General features: G+C 40.5%; 3 protein-coding genes across 10 annotated transcripts in view; 1 reads left to right on the top strand and 2 right to left on the bottom strand.

Annotated features, from left to right (window-relative positions):
- LOC137383418 (bMERB domain-containing protein 1-like) overlaps window positions 1–9,539 on the top strand; it is a 113,551-nt gene extending 104,012 nt beyond the window's left edge. For both annotated transcript variants that reach the window (XM_068056239.1, XM_068056237.1), the window contains exon 6: window positions 8,058–9,539. In XM_068056239.1, the coding sequence (XP_067912340.1) occupies window positions 8,058–8,161 (104 nt within the window). In that variant the 3' untranslated portion in view covers window positions 8,162–9,539. The remainder of the gene's footprint in view (window positions 1–8,057) is intronic.
- pdxdc1 (pyridoxal-dependent decarboxylase domain containing 1) overlaps window positions 1–13,729 on the bottom strand; it is a 213,172-nt gene extending 199,443 nt beyond the window's left edge. For 3 of the 4 annotated variants that reach the window (XM_068056227.1, XM_068056228.1, XM_068056234.1), the window contains exon 1: window positions 8,278–8,299. In XM_068056227.1, coding sequence (XP_067912328.1) covers window positions 8,278–8,280 — 3 coding nt within the window. In that variant the 5' untranslated portion in view covers window positions 8,281–8,299. Of the gene's footprint in view, window positions 1–8,277; window positions 8,300–13,628 lie in introns of those variants that run through there. The other variant, XM_068056232.1, reaches the window with a different exon arrangement.
- Window positions 13,730–17,600: 3,871 nt separating this feature from the next.
- LOC137383414 (meiosis regulator and mRNA stability factor 1) overlaps window positions 17,601–20,475 on the bottom strand; it is a 69,758-nt gene continuing 66,883 nt past the window's right edge. For all 4 annotated transcript variants that reach the window (XM_068056224.1, XM_068056223.1, XM_068056225.1 and 1 more), the window contains one exon: window positions 17,601–19,877. In XM_068056224.1, the coding sequence (XP_067912325.1) occupies window positions 19,636–19,877 (242 nt within the window). In that variant the 3' untranslated portion in view covers window positions 17,601–19,635. The remainder of the gene's footprint in view (window positions 19,878–20,475) is intronic.

Raw genomic sequence — 20,475 nt, 5'->3', positions numbered from 1 at the left:
AACAACTCACAACATTTATAATACTGGCTATAATTTCTAGGTACACAAGTTTTAATTGTCACTTGTATATACTTATAATTATTGGTGCTTCATGCACCATTGTGCATCGATTACATGGACCACAACATTGTCATCCATCATAATAGCAACAGATGACAACAGGTCAGACCCAACATTAACTTAAATGACCAAGGAAGCTCACTATTATTAAAATACCTTGGAATTATTTCAAGGCTGTAATCTAATCGTGAACCTCAGATGAAGATTATTGTAGTTAATCTGAAACCTGTGATGAGATAGCTGCCTTGTAATCACTTCCAGCTATCCATTATTCTCCAAATAATACATGTAAGATAGTGAGTTATTCAAAATCAAAGTCTAAATAAAGGTTTCTAGTAGCCTAGTATGAATCAATGACATAATAAGGTTAAGTTGTCATGAAACTAGGACAATCAATCCATTCCCATATTACCTGTTTGGACAATTACCAACTCTTGGTCCTCCTGGTCTTAATAGACATTAAATGAATTATCACATAATACAACGTACATGAGCATACACCCATTTTACACTTCTCTCTGATTTTTCTTCTACTAACTTCACTGTAAAACTGGTGGTGGATTTGTTATTGATGATTTTGTGCCTGGCAATAAAAGTTAAAGTGTTCCCTAATTGTATATTACATGTCAAAATGAGCTGGAGAGCTGTACAATCTTAGCGATGCTGAGGACGTCGTGGATAGCACGATTAGTGAGGTGGTCACACCGCAGGTAATGGCAGCACAGGCAGAAAAGGGATGGGTGACCACCAGATGGAGTAGTAGGCGCAGGCAGGTAGTGCAGGAGTCCTCTGTGGCCATCCCCCTCTCAAACAGATATACCTCTTTGGATACTGTTGGGGGGGGGGGGGGGAGAGGGGGATGACCTCTCAGGGGAAAGCAGCAACAGCCAAGTTCGTGGCACCACGGAGGGCTCTGCTGCACAGCAGGGGAGGAAAAGGGGTGGAAGAGCTATAGTGATAGGGGATTCTATCGTAAGGGGTGCATACAGGCGTTTCTGTGGCTGCAAACGAGGCTCCAGGATGGTATGTTGCCTCCCTGGTGCTCGGGTCAAGGATGTCTCGGAGCGGCTGCAGGACATTCTGAAGGGGGAGGGTGAACAGTCAGAGATCGTGATACACATTTGTACCAATGACATAGATAGAAAGAGGGATGAGGTCCTGCAACAAGAATTTAGGGAGCTAGGTAGCAGATTAAAAAGCAGGATCTCAAAGGTTGTAATCTCTGCATTATTCCCTGTGCCACATACTAGCGAGTATAGGAATAGGAGGATAGAGCAGATGAATGCGTGGCTGAGGAGATGGTGCAGGAGGGAGGGCTTTAAGTTCCTGGATCACTGGGTCTGTTTCTGGCAAAGGTGGGACCTGTACAAGAAGGATGGGTTGCACCTGAACCAGAACGGGACCAACGTCCTTGCTGGGAGGTTTGCTAGTGCTGTTGGGGTGGGTTTAAACTAATTTGGCAGGGGGATGGGATATAGAGTGGAGGTACAGTAGGGGGTGAGGCACAGCCAAATATAGAAGAGAAACTGAGAGAGTCTGGAAGGCAGAGCAAATATAGAACTGTTAAGGCACATGTGAAAAATGCAAGGCTGGATTGCATATACTTTAATGCAAGGAGTCTTACTAATAAGGCAGATGAATTCAGGGCGATGATTAGCACATGGCATTATGATATTATTGCTATCACAGAGACATGCTGAGGGAGGGGCAGGACTGGCTACTCAATATTCCAGGGTATAGAATCTTCAGGCATGATAGGGGAGGGGATAAAAAGAGGAGGTGGTATTGCACTGTTGATCAAGGAGTCAATTACTGCAGTAAGGAGGGATAATATCTCAGAAGGTTCCTCAAATGAGGTCATATGGGTAGAACTTAAGAACAAAAGGGAGGTCAATCACTTGGCTGGGAGTGTACTACAGGCCTCCAGTCAGGGAGAGATAGAGGAACAGATGTGTAGGCAAATATCAGAGAGGTGTAAAAATAATAGGGTAATAATAGTAGGGGATTTCAACTTACCTAGTATCAACTGGGATAGTCTTAGTGCAAAAGGCTTAAAGGGGGAGAAATTCTTAAAATGCATACAGGAGAGCTTTTTGAGCCAGTACGTAGAAAGTCCTACAAGAGAAGCGGCAGTACTGGACCTAATCCTAGGGAATGAAGCTGGACAAGTGGTAGAAGTATCAGTGGATGAGCATTTTGGGGATAGTGACCATAACTCTGTAAGATTTAAGGTAGTTATGGAAAAGGGCAAAGACGGGCCAGATATAAAGGTACTGAATTGGGGGAAGGCCGATTTCAATTTGATAAAACAGGATCTGGCCAAAGTGGACTGGGAGCAGCCACTTGTAGGAAAGTCTACATCAGGCCAGTGGGAGTCATTCAAAGAGGAAATAGTGAGAGTTCAGAGCCAACATGTACCCTTTAAGGTGAAGGGTAGGACGAACAAGACCAGGGAACCCTGGATGTCAAGGGATATAGAGTATTGGATCAGAACAAAAAGGAGGCTTACGGCAGATTCAGACCGCTGAAAACAGCAGAGGCATTAGAGGAGTATAGAAAGTGTAGGGGGTACTTTAAAAAGTAATTAGGAGAGCGAAGAGGGGACATGAAAAAACATTGGCGGTCAATATAAAGGAAAATCCTAAGGCGTTTTATAATTATATTAAGGGCAAGAGGATAACCAGGGAAAGAGTAGGGCCCATTAGGGACCAAAGTGGCAATCTGTGTGTAGAGCTGGAGGACATAGGCGAGGTGTTAAATGATTACTTTTCATCTGTTTTCACTGTGGAGAATGCCGATATAGGCGTAGAGATCAGGGAGGGGGATTGCGATATACCTGAAGATATTAACATTGAAAGGGAGGAAGTATTAGATGCTTTAGCAGGCTTAAAAGTGGATAAATCCCCAGGCCCAGATGAGATGTATCCCAGGCTGTAGTGTGAGGCAAGGGAGGTGATAGGGGCACTGACACAAATTTTCAGATGCTCTCTGGCCAGGGGAGAGGTGCCAGAGGACTGGAGGACAGCGAATGTGGTACCATTATTCAAGAAGGGTAGCAGGGATAGACCAGGTAATTACAGGCCGGTGAGTCTAACATCAATGGTTGGGAAACTATTGGAAAAAATTCTGAGGGACTGGATTAATCTCCACTTGGAGAGGCAGGGAATAATCAGGGATAGTCAGCATGGCTTTGTTAGGGAGAGAACGTGTCGAACTAACTTGATTGAATTTTTTGAGGAGGTGACTAGATATGTAGATGAGGGTAAAGCAGTTGATGTAGTCTGCATGGACTTCAGTAAGGCTTTTGATAAGGTCCTGCATGAGAGATTGGTTAAGAAGGTAAGAGCCCATGGGATCCAGGGCAATTTGGCAAATTGGATCCAAAATTGGCTTGGTGGCAGGAGGCAGAAGGTAATGGTTGAGGGTTGTTTTTGCGAGTGGAAGCCTGTGACTAGTGGTGTACCACAGGGATCGGTGCTGGGAGCCTTGCTGTTTGTAGTGTACATTAATGATTTAGACATGAACATAGGAGGTATGATCAGTAAGTTCGTAGATGACACAAAAATTGGTGCTGTCGTAAATAGTGAGGAGGAAAGCCTTAGATTACAGGACGGTATAGATGGGCTGGTAAGATGGGCGGAGCAGTGGCAAATGGAATTTAATCCTGAGAAGTGTGAGGTGATGCATTTTGGGAGGACTAACAAGGCAAGGGAATATACGATGGATGGTAGGACCCTAGGAAGTACAGAGTGTCAGAGGGACCTTGGTGTACTTGTCCATAGATCACTGAAGGCAGCAGCACAGGTAGATAAGGTAGTTAGGAAGGCATATGGGACACTTGCCTTTATTAGCCGAGACATAGAATATAAGAGCAGGGAGGTTATGATGGAGCTGTATAAAATGCTAGTTAGGCCACAGCTGGAGTACTGTGTACAGTTCTGGGCACCACGCTATAAAAAGGATGTAATTGCACTGGAGAGGGTGCAGAGGAGATTCACCAGGATGTTGCCTGGGCTGGAGCATTTCAGCTATGAAGAGAGACTGAAAAGGCTCGGGTTGTTTTCCTTAGAACAGAGAAGGATGAGGGGGGACTTGATTGAGGTATACAAAATTATGAGGGGCATTGATAGGTTAGATAGGAAGAGACTTTTTCCCTTAGCAGAGGGGTCAATAATCAGGGGGCATAGATTTAAGGTAAGGGGCAGGAGGTTTAGTGAGGATTTGAGTAAAACATTTTTCACCCAGAGGGTGGTTGGAATCTGGAATACACTGCTTGAAGTGGTGGTAGAGGCAGGAACCCTCAAAACATTTAAGAAGTATTTAGATGAGTACTTGAAACGTCGTAGCATACAAGGCTACGGGCCAAGTGCTGGAAAATGGGACTAGAATAGTTAGGTGCTTGATGGCCGGCACAGACACGATGGGCTGAAGGGCCTGTTTCTGTGCTGTATAACTCTATGACGCTAATCTCTGCAATATAATAGAATATTGACAATAAATATTTAATGTAGGGGGAAAGCAGCAATGATCATAAAATCAACTTCATTCCAACTAAAAATTATCTTCCAAATAGAAACTGATCTGAGATGGAAGGACATTTCTTTTGAGAAGTAGGCTGACTGAATACCATTAGCACTTCTCATAAGGCATGTCCTTCCTTATCGGGAGTCATTCAATTCAAAATTCATACTTTAATTAAATTATATGCTGAATTGACTAAGTTAGAACTAAACACTTGATATTTAGATGTAGTTTAATTTTATATCTCGCTTGCAAGAAACACTGATTTGGCCCAGGATGATAGAACAGGAATGTTGCTTCAGAAACTAAACAGATGGAAGATAATTTTACCCAAGAGGAGACGTTACAATTATGAAACCTGACAATTGATTTACCTAAGTGGTTAGTTTCCTGCCACTTATTGTCTCAAAGATTTTATTCACTGTTGGAGTGAGTTTCAGGATATATCAATAGGAGAGTCTTTTGCTGCTCAAATGGAAGAAAATTAATGTGAAATTATCTGAGGCAGATCACAGGAAGTTCTATAAACAGATATAAAAGTTGCAAGGGATATTGTGGAACTCACATTCCATAGCGTTGCTAAAATGAAAGCAGAAGGTAGTCTAGAGATGGCCTATTGACTTCTGGAAGTAATCGTATTATGTACAAAGGTAATGTTGAGAAGTGTGGACAATGGCTCCCAGTATCTGATTTAGATTTAAGAGATGTCAACAGTTTCCCAGAAGTGTTACAAAAACAATTAAGGTAATTATTGGATGTGTAGATCCAACTAAATCCCACTTGCTCACCACTTCATCTTACATGATCCCTCCTGTCTACAGAAATGCGTCTTTCCTCTAGTACGTGTGTGTTTCCTAGATTTACCACTTGCTCACTGAAATAATAGTTCTGCAGATTAGTTTTGAATTTACCTTCGCATGGAGGCTGTGACCTCTGCTTCTACTTTTCCAGAGAAGGTGAAACAGCTTGTCATCCTCTACATTATCTAGTCACTTTAGAATCTTAAAAACAGCAATCAGATCAGCTCTCAATCTTCCCTTTTCCAGTGTGAACATGCTTAATTTATGTAATCATTCCTTAAAATCTAACCCCGCCTCTCAGGGTTGCTCCATCATTCTGATTGGCCTCTTCTGCATTGCTTAATAGCTGCAATATGACTTATATATTGTGGAAACCAGAATTATACACCGTATTCTAAGAATTGTACACAGCATTTTAAGTGATTTATAAAGTAGCAAGATTACCTTGCTAATTCAGCTCAATATTGACCTTTTAATACATTCCAATGTCTGATTTGCTTTACTCACTGCCACTGAGCATTGTTGTGATAGCTTCAATTTGCCAGTCGGGATCCCCAGATCTCTTGTACATGATATTTTCTTTCCATTTAAGCAATAGACCTTTCCTGAATTTTATGTTCTCATGTGAAACACTTTGCATGTCTCTACATTTCATTTTCATCTGCCTGTCTGCACAACTTCCAGATATATTTAAACCTCCTTCAGCTTATCCTGTTCAGCTTGTCAGTCTACCACCTTCATTAGCTTTGTATCATCTGTAAATTTAGCCTGTGTGCTTGTGACTCCAAGATTCAGATCATTTATGTCGATATTAAATAAAGGAGGTCCTAAAACAGACCTTCAGAACATCCCACTGGAAACATTCTCCCAGGCTGATGCCAGTCCCTGTACCACCACACTCTGGGTTCAACTGGTCAACCTAGTACATATTCACTGTGAAATATTTCCCCTGATTCCTGGTCTTTATCATTTTCAGTAGCATCCTCGCCAGAGAAACTGCATCAAAGGCTTTACTGAAATCAAAGTGCACCGCACCTACTATCTTAAATATATCAGGCTCTTTTGTTGCACCCTCAAAGAAAACTAAATTAGATTGACAAGACACTACCCCCCCCTACCAACCTCACGAATCTATATAGAACAGCTTTCATGATTTTATTTCTATCTAGATGCTTTTTTTTTAAATAAGGGTTTTGATTACTTTACCTCTAACGGATCTTAAACTCTATAGTCTGTACTTTCTTGGGTCATTTATCCTATTTTTCTTGTAAAGAGGAATATCTTTTACATTTCTCCAGTGCCCAGGCACCTCCCCAGTACTCAGTGAATTCTGGAAAATTTGTGTCAGAGTTTCTGTAATTTCCTCCCTTGGTTCCTTGGATGCATCTTATCTGGCCCCTGAGATTTAATTACCTTACATTTTCACAGCTGTTCAACAAACATACTGGTAATCATGTGAATAGTGTCACAACTTACCTCTGCAACACTCTCTCGCTACCTTTCCAGATTATTGAAGTTACCTGTCTCCTCCTTGCAGTCTGTTCAGAGATTTTGCAGTCTGTGTAGCATCAGTTCTCATATCCTCACCCAATCCCACTTTCAACAGTTGAACCCCCATTCTTACTTTTTCTTTTTCGTAACATAAACATTTTATTATTATACTTTACTTTTCTTGCCATATTAATTTTGAAAAGTTTCTTTGCCATATTGATGCTTTTTTTACATTCCTGGTGTGCCTTTTGATATTGATTCCATCATAATTCCAAAATACCAACATAAAAAACAGAAATTGCTGGAAATGCTCTTTTGATGAAAGGTCACAGATCTGAAACGTTAACTCTGTTTTTCTCCCCACAGATGCTGCCTGACCTGCTGAGTATTTCCAGCATTTTCTGTTTTCTTTCAGATTTTCAGCATCTGCAGTATTTTGCTTTTGTATTAGTATTTAATTCTGTACCATTTTCCTTCATAGCCTTAAATGCCTTTTTTTCCTTTGCGAGTTGCTTGGAAGTTCAGTTCAACCAGCTAGGAGTGGTCTTCAAACTTTGCATTGGTACACATTGCCCCATTGCATTCAGTATCACCTTCTTGAAGTCCATTGTTTCTCCACTCTCTTGGCCGTATTCAAACTTCGCATAAAGTTGATCCTTTGGGCTAAGGGTCTATAGCACCCCTCCCAGTACTGGTTTATCTCTGTTACCATCTATTAATTCTATCCAAAATGATCCTGTGTCTGCCTTTCCTTTTATATCCTCTCTCAGTTTGTGATTGTTGACAGGAAGCTGTTTGGAGAGTTTAGGGATCAGAAGGAATTCATCTACTAGGTAGAGGCCATAGTATTTCAGTTTTAATAGTTGTTAGAAGCTAATAGACACTGATGCTAGAAATCTAGGCTAATACTAAGGGTATGTTACTCTATAAGGCTGGGGGTGTGGGAACTCCTGGTCCCCGGCCCAGTTCCTCCTTGATCAATGGCCTTATTTGGGGTTGGCTCTGCAGGGCCAGACAGAAATCGTCAACCTAATTTGTGGCCTTTGGCAATGTTCTCACCAGAATTATTTTGGGAATATGGCAGAAGGACTGTAGATTTTGGTGCCTGAATTTTTATACATGATAAATGATTGTATATTTGAAACAAAATCCCACTAATTTATTTTCATCATTTTAATGTTGCAGAGTCAATGGTTACTGAACCTCCTCCAAACAAACCATCAATTACCAAAGCTGGAATGGCATTAATAAGGGATTGCTGCGGAACTACACAATGTAGCATTATGTAGTTCTCACCATTCAAGTTTAACATTTGTCTATAAAGAGTGTTTGTGAAAGAAAACAGCACCCAAGATGGATGGGAAACATCTGAATGGTAACCATGCTCAAACAGACGATGACCTACCATATTCAGAGTCGAGATAAAACAGTTAGTGTTGAAGTGAATCTGTCCTTCATGCATGGATCACAAACTACGCATGTTGAAAGGAAAATGCATCACATGTTTCCACTGGTAGAATGAGAAGTTTTATACCTGGCATGTGTGATAACAAAGTAGTTTTAGGAAATTGTTCCAGAGGTAATGATAGAATACAACATACCACTTTAAAATTTCCTAACTTCACTGTAAAGATTTACAGGATTTTTCACTGAACAGCTCTCCCAGGGTTATTTAATATGATACTCCAGACTCTGCAAGGCATTTCAACTGGGGCCTCACAAATAGTTAGAACACTTTGCTGTTCAAGAGCACAGGCAGGTAACAAACTTTACAAATTTAAACTCAGTGACTTTAACAGGGGTGGAGTCAAGTTCTGTCCTGTAGATAAATTGTACAGACTTAGCAGAGAATAAAGTATGATTATCATGTATCATAATTTAAAATATGTTCTAATTCTTTGTGTTACAATCAAGTGTTTCCATATTGATGGATAGGATAATAGTAATGTACTGTAAAGGTAAATCAAATTTTGTTAGCAATCCTGTGGAGCAGAGATGTTGGTAGAATCTAGCAAGTTATGTTAAGGGACTATAGGTGTCTCTCAAAAGTTCAAGGGGGTGAAATTCAACTTTGGCAGGAGCACAAAATAGGCAGTACTATCAGCTGCTCGTTATACATTCAGCCAAAGTTGAATTTCATCTCAAGTCCTTCAAAGCACATAGAAATATTTTTTAAAGTGTTCATATTTGTTAACTGTGCTTCTCATTCATTATGTTTATATATTATTACGTTCCTTTTCTTGCCTGTCGTGTACCACTTTCTATTCCTTCAGCACAGAAGCTGTCAACTTTTGGAGCAACACAATATCAAGTGGTAACTAGCCCAGCGATACTAACTGACAGAAGGTGGTGTAAGCTGCTAATGACTTAATGAAGGGAGTTGAATACAGGGCTAGCTAGTGCCAAAATGAATTCCTGAAGGAGTTTAAAGCACAGGTGCACACATTTATAGGACTTGAAAAGGAGAGTAAACTTTGTCTCTCTGCTGACTCATAGTAGTCTCATTTAAGATCTTGTTCATTAGTCTAATATTTTGTCCTCATTTAATGTTGAATCTTTTAACCATTTGGCAGCTCTATTTTAATTAAATGTATAATTATTGAAATGTCGCTAATGAAATGATTGTGTTTAGTTCTTGAACACAATAAAGTTATTGCTTCAGAATAAGCATTTCTTTAGAGTGGCATCCACAGTATTCACTTTAGTTATATTGTATGTAGTGGCATAGACAGTTTTGTTTAAGAGGCTGCAGAAAGAAGAACGAACACTAAAAGACTTAGAAACTGAGTGACTTTATTGAAAAGCTCCTGAGCAACCAGAAGGTGCTCCAGAATAGTTTTAACACAAAGACTCCAAAAACTCTCAAGCCTTCTTTGTTAGTCTACCCTAGCCTGATTATACCAGGATTTATTTATGTAAATAGGTTGGGAAGGAACTTTCCAATATATAGGGGCACACATTTGTACATTCAGGAAACTCTGCATAATTTATCAGAACTCTCAGCTACGATTGAGATGTTCTGGAACCAAAGGAAATGATTAACTGGTTTTCGGGAACAGCTATTAATATTCTCCTGCCCAGCAGCAACAAACAAACTGCTTCAATTTGGGGATCAATGGCTGCAGGATGTTATAGTGGCTCATCTGCTTCTGCTTTTTCCTCATCTTCCTTCAATTCTTCCTTGTTAGATGATGTCTTTTCCTTGCCAGGCTATGCAACATGCAATGATATGCATGACACACAACATACATATTACCATGATGCAGCAGACTTTGTGTAGGCTATATTGTAGTGAGCCCCACACTCATACAAGCACTTGAACCTTTTGTTTCAATAGCCCAATAGTTTTCTTAATAATGTTCCTGGAGATCCCTTGGCTGTAATTGTACCTGAGCCCTCAGGCTTAACAGAGTTGAAAAGGGGAGTTACTAGCCATATGTGCAGGAGGCAGGCCTTGTCCACAAGGAACCATTGTTGTGATCCCCATGGAGACCACCAACAAACGAGAAGAATCAAATCCACCAACTGACCCCAATTTAGGAAACCAAACCAAATGGACAAGATTTCACTTTTATAAATTATACTTTAACACTCAAATCAAAACAAACATAAATTAAACATGAAGCAACAGACAGATCACGGTCAATATATATTACAAATTACACCTTAACTATCAGATACAACATAGATGGGTCTCACGGTTTCACTGGACAGTCCACCCAGCATATATGGTAACAATTAGTCACACAGTTCTTCGCAACTCTGAAGGTCCTCATGTAGATTTTCAGCTCCTTCCTTCAAGAATTTAGCCGCTGTTCTTCTTCCGACAGCAGTTCCCTCTCAATCCGAACTCCATAGGTCGGTCTTCTCCAGCAGCTCCTCGGCTCTGCTCATGACCGTCTTGATGCCGTGGATATACCTTTATCTGAGTCCTTCAGTGACAACCTGTGCACTGTATGGTGGGGTCTGGTTAGTTGGCTACTTTAAGTAACAAAAACAACTCCTGGATTCAGGTTTCACTTTCTTCTGCTTACTGACGCTCCACTCCTGCCTGGTCTGGGGAGGACGCTGTCTTCTTTTTTCTGGTTCTAACCAGCATCAGTTTCCCTGCAAACCTGAAGTTGTCTTCAGTTTTTGTTTGTTTCAATTCTGTTTTCCCTCTCAATTAGTGTCTTAAAAAAATAAGCTTTGTAACCACGGATTCCATCACTTACTGTCTTGGTGGGGTTGAATAGTTTAGTGTCCCAGGATGAAGGCATCGTAATAGCTGCCAGCAAAACTGGCACATGCCTACATGTTTCTTCTACAGTGATCACACACAAAATGGACATGAATTGAGTGACAGCTCCTTCTGTTAACGGAAGCTGCTGGATTGCTTTCTGGTGGTTTGATGGCGACATGAGCACAGTCTGTTTACAAGGAAGGCGAGCCACTGCTGCACATCCCACAATGCACTCATTGAGTGTTAGAGTCCATGGGAATGGTAATGTAGAGGTTGGCATTGACAAATAGGGCATTAATGGCTTGCTTGGTGCAGTTATGGTTTCCAGACCAGGAAAGTAGCAGCCTGGAAGAAGCCTGATGCAAAATAGTTGGAAGTGTTGTTAACATTGACAGTCAATGGAAAAACATGGTCACTTTGGCCAGCAGATCCTACTGGAGGTGGCCAAATGGATCAACAACAGCTTATCTGGTAATTTTAGTGGCCTCCCTGCCCCATTACTGCAGGGTGGGGTGGGCTAAATCATAGTGTTCAGCTTGTCTGTTTTTTCATTTCTTATTCCTCCTCATATTTTCCCCTGCACTTCACATCATTCTTGATCCAGTGGTTGTGACTCACAGCTTTATTTATTTATTTTTTATTTAGAGATACAGCACTGAAACAGGCCCTTCGGCCCACCGAATCTGTGCCGACCAACAACCACCCATTTATACTAACCCTGTAGTAATCCCATATTCCCTACCACCTACCTACACTAGGGGCAATTTACAATGGCCAATTTACCTATCAACCCGCAAGTCTTTGGCTGTTGGAGGAAACCGGAGCACCCGGCAAAAACCCACACAGTCACAGGGAGAACTTGCAAACTCCGCACAGACAGTACCCAGAATTGAACCCGGGTCCCTGGAGCTGGGAGGCTGCGGTGCTAACCACTGCGCCTCTCTTTGGGAATTTTTTTCTAATTGACACCACCACTGCTCAGAAAGAAGAATCTTCGGTTCACATTTCTGTAGTAAGAGCTATTACTCAGTGTAAATCTGTTGCTGCGATGCAGATACTGCTCTGTAGAGAGGAGAAAAGCTAATAACGTACATTTGCAATTCAATCCAGATGATTATCGGTGTCAAGGCAAAAATGACGTGTTAATAAGCTGTTAAATTCCTTGATTCTAAATGCACTGAATGGTGCAAATAAATTTTTAAAAAATACCAGTGATTGTACTTTCGTTGTTGAGTATAGAAACTCTCTGCCCACCCCCACTTAATTTTCTCCCTTTTTCTGAAGGCATTGACTCGTGCTGGGTATGTCTTCATAGGTGAGGGGATCACCAAGTAACCATTTTCAAAATGAAACATGAAGCAAAATACTGCAGATACTGGATTTCAGGTCAACGACCGTTCATCAGTTCTGTGCTGTTTCCAGCATTTTCTGCTTTTATTTCGAAATGGGAGCCTAGATTGTACTTGACAGGCTATTTTACTAGCAGGTGTCTGAACAGTCATCCAACTTGATTTTTCCTTTCTATACCATGGAAGCCTGAAGTCATCAATAACACTTACACTGCTGCAGTGGTTGAGAGAAACAAACTCGGCACAGACCCTGTTCTTACTCAGCCGTCAGGCTACTCAAATATTTTTCAGTTTCAACTTCAATGAGCCATATATGTGGCTGAGTGTATGTAAATGGTACAGCAAGTACAGTTACAAGACTAAAGCGAAAAGGAACTCATTTGAATTCAGGCATTGGCTATTTGAATCAGTGTTGAATTTATCTAAATATTTTAAATTTGAAAAGATTATTTGCTAATTTCTTGCTGCAAATGGAAAACTTAGTACTGTATTATATAATGTACTCGAGCAAGTCATGCTCCCTATGATTTAGCATTAATCAAAAAATTAAAAGTACAAACAAATGCATTAATATTGACATAAGTGAATGTTTCAAAGAAACCAGCATTCTAAGCACCTTCATTGAAGTAGGATCATTCTCAAAAAATGTTTATCTTTGAATTCAGTTAATGAAAGGAAGGTATTCCCTGTTAGTTATTTGCTCCTCCTCATTTAATTCTTCCCTCACCCCCACTCTATATGCAATATTCTGTGGCCAAAAGCCTTTGACCCACAATAATTCAGCAGATGCTCGAGAGCGGTCCAGTGATTCACTTGCTGATGTTCCCTGCTTGCCTCCCCATGAAGAAGTCAGTGGCCGGGATTTTATGTGGCCGGAGGCCGGCGGGGGCATGGAGTATCGCAACGGGTGGCGGGACGTGTCGAAGGGGACAGAAGGCCCATTGCCAATCGATCTTCCCGGGGGCGGGATAGGCTGACGACAGCCTTCCTACCCAGAGGCCAATTGAGAGCCTCTTCCCGCCATCGCTGGGATATCAGCAGTGGCAGGGTGTGCCTCCACCTCGTGGGGGAAGACGCCTCCTTCATGGGCAATTTCCCCACCTGGAACCACTCTCCCCCGATCTGCATAACCACCCCCTGGCGCTGGGGCTTCTGGCCTGGTTCCAGAGACCCCGCCTCACCTACCTTTGTTTTGAGCTTCCAGCACTGGGCCTGGGTGCGAGGCCGTTACCGTATCGGCCAGAAGCGCGAGCCAGAATCTGGCCACCAAGGATGAGAAATTTCTGCTGGAAATCTGCCATCAACTTCTTCCTTCCTGCCAAAACCTTCTGTGACTGACAATGACGTCGGCTCCTTTACTGACATGGCAGACACCACACTGCGCATGTCCTCCTTTACAAAAATGGTGGACGCTCTTCAGTACTTCTTGTTCCGGCTCCTTTAGGAACTGGCTCTGCCTGGGCCTTGGGCTCTTCATCTCCGCTATCATTAAGGAGCCGGCGGGGGCTGTGCCCTGAAGTAACCAGCAGTGGGGGAATACAGAGAGGAATGGGCGGCAGAAAGGGAGGAAAGAGACACAGAGGCAGAGAGAAAGAGAGACACACACACAACCAGGCAGAAAGGAGAGAGAGAGAGAGAGAAAAAGACAGGAGGAGAGAGACGGGGTGGTGGTGGGGAGAAAGAGAGAGAAGAGGAGAGAGAGAGGCAGAGAGAGACACCCACAGACAGACACAGCGGCAGCGAAAGAGAGAAACAGAGGGAGAGAGAGAAAGAGAGATACACACATAGACAGTCATTAAGATCACTCCTGACAGATGGACATCTATCTGGAAAACGCTGCATCGCTACAACAGGCTTGCAGGCAGAGATTGTCTGCTTCCGCAAACAAAAGATATCTCTCTAAATCAGTGTTCAACATAGTGATGAGAAAATAAGTTAAGAAATTAGTCTTCTCATTTAAAGCTTCTTCACAAAATGGCACCTTTTTTGTTGTTTTGATGAATAGTAAAATACATTTTTAAAAGCTTTATCTTTCTGAAATTTGCTCATCGGCCACCATGAAGGACAAAAATTATAATGTGGCCCCCCCCCACACGAATAGGTTGGACACCCCTGTACTAAAAGGAAAAAGAAATTGCACAACTTGCGAACACAAAGCTATAGATAAAAAGTGATAATTGTAAAATACATATAAATTAAAATTGATCAAGTTGCAAAGTGTGAAGGATGGAATACAGTAGGAAATCTCACCTCACGTGTCCACATTTAGAGGTTTGGAAAAAAAATAGGAAAGGCACAAGTGTGTGGTCCAGATCATAAGGGAATGCTATTGCTTATATCACACAAGTAGATATAGGGCATCAGACAACTTCCATTAAGTTAAATGCTCAGACCACTTAAAGGAATGAATGATGCCATCAAACTCAATGCATCTACAACAAACCTGAATTAAGAACTGGTTATATCAGTAGCTGGTCCTCTGATTGAAGTTTCCAATGTAATTAAATGTTCTGCTTTTGAACTAAGGGTGTGACAAGCTTGGCCAACAAGCAACTGGGTACTGCCCCATGACTTTGAGGCCTGGGTGTCAGTTTGCAGTTCCAGTCCATGTTTCTTTTATCTTTCAGGTCAGACTTGAGTGAGATGGCAGGAGACACAGGAAAATATGGAGTAGAGGGGATTGCTGGAGGTTGAGAGAAAGAAGCAAATGATGTGAGAAAGGGAAATACAGCATTGTATGAAATGAATGCAAGGAAAATGTTAAGAGCTAATAGAGTACATTGGGAGGAGGACAGAAGGGTTATTCTAAGGGGCAGAGCAAGATAGTAAGTGGGCAACAGGAGAATGTTGGGGACAAGGGTTTATATTAAACATATATTTTTGCAAGCTATTTCATATTAGAGTTTTGCATTTCTACATTTTGCTTCATGTTTTATTAACTGGCAATGATTTACAAAATAAGCTGTTGCAAACAAATTTATCTTTTATGAAATAAATCTATAAACATGGTTTAGAAAAATAACATTTTAAAATAGGTTAAGAGTCCTTTCATTTGGTGTTGAGATTTAATGCAGCTCTGACAGATTGGGGTATCTGTCAGCTACAATGCAACATTAATTTGGGGTGTTTTTCCTACAAGAGCAGCAAATCCACAAAACAAAACCAGCCCTACCAATATCTAATTGGGTGTGTGTTGAAAGTCTCATTTGCAGATCATAATGGCAGCTGTGGAAAATTCACACTGGTGCAGTAATTGCTATTAAGGTATGAATAAAGCATGCAATAAGGAATATTAGAAAAGCTTTACTTTCAGAAGGAAATATGTCTGAATTGCAAACTAGGTAATTTTAATATATTCATTCATGTAAGTTATGTTTTATGAAACCTTCCAAGTTGCTTTGTGAATATGGGAGACATTAAAAAGTTAGAATATTTAGCAAAAGAATTATATTTTTCAGCAAAGCAAGCAGAATCCTTCAAAAATAAAACAGGAATTAATTCTGGGATAGGCATTTTTGCCATTTGCACAAATTTTTCATTTCAAATTACACATTCTACTAAAATGCAAAATAACTTCACCTTGATTCAGCTCAATTCCTTTGCCATTACAAAATTCTGATTCCATCCCTAAAACCTGGAGTTTACAATAGTCGTTGAGAGTCTAGTTCACATGGGGGAAGATGCAAAAGGGAAATGATCAATCTGAGCCACATTCTGGATCAGAACTGGGCCACAAATACTACAGTACCAGATGGATTCCTGGGATAGCAGGATTGTCCTATGAAGAGAGATTGAGGAAACTGGGGCTGTATTCTCTAGAGTTTAGGAGAATGAGGGGTGATCTCATTGAAGCATACAAAATTGTAACAGGGCTCGACAAGGTTGATGCAGGAAGGTGGTTTTCCCCCGGTGGTGGGGGTGGGGAAGGGGAGGAGGAGAATGTCTAGAACTAGGGGACAAAATCTCAGAATAAAAGAGGTAGGCCATTTAGGACTGAGATGAGGGAGGAATTCTTTCACTGAGGGTTGCAAGTCTGTGGAATTTTCTACCCCAGCAGGCTATGAAGGCTCAAGCATTGAGTATGTTCAAGACAAAAGATATATTCTAGATATCAAGGGATTATGGGGTAATGCAGGAAAATGTTGTTGAGGCAGATGATCAGCTATGATCTAGTTGAATGACAGAGCAGACCCAAGGGGCTGAATGGCCTACTCCTATTTCCCATGTCCTTATGGTTACAAATGAGGTGGGAGGAGTGCACTGTTCATTCAGTCCCACTTCTCCACAGGTCACAACATATTTAACTTTTCCCACTGTCAGATAGTGCATTTTCTCCCCGGACTAAAGCACACCAAACAGGTTTCTGAACATATTCATAGTGCCTACCAAGTTACTCATCTGGCTGTAATTTGTCTCATGAGCTGTCATTGGAATGAGATGCTTAGGATGTTCTTCAGTAGCAGCTGCTGAAAATGTTTCAATTCATGTTTTTGTAGCAACTGCAGTTTTCTCCTCCACTTAACAAGTCTTTTGAAAAACCTTTTAAGAATAGAAAACATTTCAAGATTATATCAAGATTAAAGAAACTTCTGTGCATAGTGTACACACTTTATTGAAAAATGAAATGTTTGTTCCATTGCCACATTTGCAGGATTTGAAGTTGTGTTTCATTACATGTGCTCAGAACTCTGCTTCTCTCTGCACACATGCTGCCAGACCTGCTGCGTATTTCCAGCATTTCTTGCTTTTATTTCAGATTTCCAGCATCTGCAGTATTTTGCTTTTATTAACTTATAAAGCTTCCTCTCTTCTCCCTTGGACACACCTATAATTTCTGCACATTACATGCAGGTGTGATTTCTCAATTCTAAACCAAAAAAAAGGCCCAAATTTTGCTTTCCATAAAGGAATGGCTTTTCCAGTTCACCTCTGACAGTTGCACAGAAACCTTTTGCAGGCTTGTCAGCAGAGATCTCTACCACTCCAGCGTGGTGCCACATTTATAAACACAGAATGAATCATCAATGGAAAGAACAAGGACTTGAGTTGCCTTCAGTTTTCCACAGTTTGTAACCAAAGAAGTCACATCTACTCATCCCCCACTTCCTCCAGTAAGAAGCAAAACATTAAACCAAAAACGAAGAGCAAAACAGGAAATATGCTTGATGTAAAATTTTATTCATGGCAAAATAAATTTGGTCCCAAACAAAAGCAGCCAGCATTCGATAAGACATTTTTCTTGTTCTACTTTTATTGACAATTCAGAGAGGAAACAAAGTAGGAGCCCTCGTCATATTTTCAGATAAATCCAATAGTCAACATAATAATGTTCAAAGACCTCAAACAAATGCATCTTTACCAGTTTACATCAGTTGTACAAGTCTGTTATTTAAATCATTCTAGAGATTACCAATGCAAATTTATGCAGATTTGCATATATAAGCCACCATTTCAGAAGTATGAACATACTGCGGGTTTTAGACATCACAAAACCAGAAACCTATTATACAGTGACTTGAGTGGCTTGTAATAAATCAATATTTCTGCGTCTCTTTGCTGGTGTTCCAAGCAGGAACAGTTAAAAGGTGTTTGGCAATAGTTACTGTACATTAACTTCTTTAGCATGTAAATTGCTGCCATTCAATACAATTTTTAAAAAATTCATGCAAGTACTGAAGTACAGACATTAAACACCTCGTCCAAATCTTCAGCATTTGAGTTTAGTTTTAACTTGAACAGATATTTCCATACAATTGTTCAATTTATTCCAGTTTTGCTACTTCCAACATTTCTGAAGCTAATATTTCAATGTTTATGCACAATATAAACCTGCATGGTCACAGGTGCAAGTCTACACAGAAAGTCAGTTTGAGCAATTACACCTTTTACTACTAAAACTCAATCTCTGGCACCAGTGGAGAATTTTTTTTTTTAAAATAGGTTAATTGTAATCTAGAAAGTGTGTGTCCTGGCAAATACAACCCATTGTAAAAGCCAGGTTCTGTCCAGAAGGCCCTAATGGACCTACTGCCACACAGTATTAAATCCTTTTAACCTTGTCCAAGGTCATCACACTGGCACTGCTGTCACCAACTCTGACACTTAAAACTTCCCAATAGCAACCACTCAAAAACACAATGGAATAAAAGCAGTCCACATTAAAAAAAGACAACCTTCTGTGACTGTTAGTTTATATACACAGCTCCCCAATGAAACATGGCTTAAAAAAAAAAACAAGGTTTAACAACAAAACCTTGACATTTCCACACTTCCAAGGGGAGATTCAGCTCCATTAACTGTCAAGTGGAAATGATAGCTTTTAAATAGTTTTCCTTACCTGACCCATGACCTGTGATTTATGCAATATATGCATATTTCACATTGAACTTTCACTTCTGCACTAGTGCTACTCATCAGACTGGAAACACACCATAAGTGTAGCAGATTGCTAAGGCAATGGTGAATTCAGCTTGTAGATGTAATTCATGAAGTCAAGATTGGAGATAACTGATTAAACCAACTTTCAGTAAAAACTCAACTTAAACCTTATGGGAAGCCATTACATCCCAACACAATTTGCATTACTAGGAGGTTCTTTAATTCTATTCTTCATTATGACATTATGAACACAATCACTGAACGCAATCTGTTCTTTCTACAGACAGGTGAACAAAACCGGAGATTGGATTATAATTACAAGCCATTCAAGTGACATTCGAAACATTTCAAATACACTTGTACAGTTAGATTATACAAGACTTACTGCTGTTCTGTGGGTATCAGATCATAAATCCTCAACTATCAGATTCTGAGATATCATGCATTTTACTGAAAAACCTTAGAAACTGGAGAGATAATACAAACAGGCTTTTTAGTGCAAGACAACACTGCTTTCTTTGACGTTCTTAAAAACAAAAACCTTGGTCAAATGTTACAAATTTCTAAATAAACTATACATAAATCTTGGAATCTTAAATCACAGCCAAGAAAGATCATGGACTACAGCAAATTAGCTCCAAATACAGATCCAGTTTTCTTCCTATATGTTTTGTGGCTCTTTTTAAATAGTTTAAATACAGAAGTAGAAGGTGGAGATAAAAAGGTGTTTAATTCTTTGGATTTAGCACTTTGGAATCCATTTTAGTGCTTTAAATAAAATTCATTAAGTACACAAGCTTTTTCTTAAATTCATTTAAAGATTAATGGGGGATGCTAATGAGAAATTTGCTGCCAACTTGACTTTATTTCTGGGCTTCTTAACAGGGCTGTCAGTCACTTCCACGTGCAATGACTTGGTTTCATGCACATCCTCGGGTTGACACACAGTAGGAACATTTTCTTTAATCTGGGTTAAACCACTGCCACTGGTAAAAGCCTCTTCGGTCATAGCTGCAGGGAGGACCGTTTTCTCCTCCTCTGTCAAGATCAACATGTCTGTTTAGAAAGTTATACAGCATTACAACACATTGTGAAAACTTGATCATTTCATGTTAAAGTTGCATTCCACTCCACCACCGCCGCCCCCACTCAATTACCTTGACATTAAAATTTCAAATGTCAATTAGTTAGTTAATTCCATTTCAAGTCATACATTAAAAGCACCTCCCTGCTATTGATTCCAGCTGCCTATATGAGGTTATTCAGCCAACAGCTTCATCACTAATTGACTTTTATTGTATTTCAAAAGCTGCAAACTACAACTTTAGGAGTGAAAAGAATTGCACAAAAAAAGGTTTTAAAGTGAAAGAATTCTGCAAACAAGCAGGCACATCCCATGGAACTTAGAGAATTGGAGGTAAATGGAGAGTATTGACGGTATGCAAGAAAATAATAGTAGGCCATTTGGCCCCTGGAGCCTGCTCTGCCATTCAAATGACTGATCTGATTGTGGTCTCATCTCCAATTCCCTTCCTGCCTCCCTAACCCTAGACTCCTTTGTAGATCAAAAATCTGTCTAACTGAGCCTTGAATATATTCAATGATCCAGCCTCCACTGCTCTCTGGGAAAGAGAATTCCAAAGATTAATGAACT

This window comes from Heterodontus francisci, chromosome 24, assembly GCF_036365525.1.
Source record: "Heterodontus francisci isolate sHetFra1 chromosome 24, sHetFra1.hap1, whole genome shotgun sequence".
Classification (NCBI taxonomy): domain Eukaryota; kingdom Metazoa; phylum Chordata; class Chondrichthyes; order Heterodontiformes; family Heterodontidae; genus Heterodontus; species Heterodontus francisci.
This window is presented reverse-complemented; position numbering and strand designations above follow the sequence as displayed.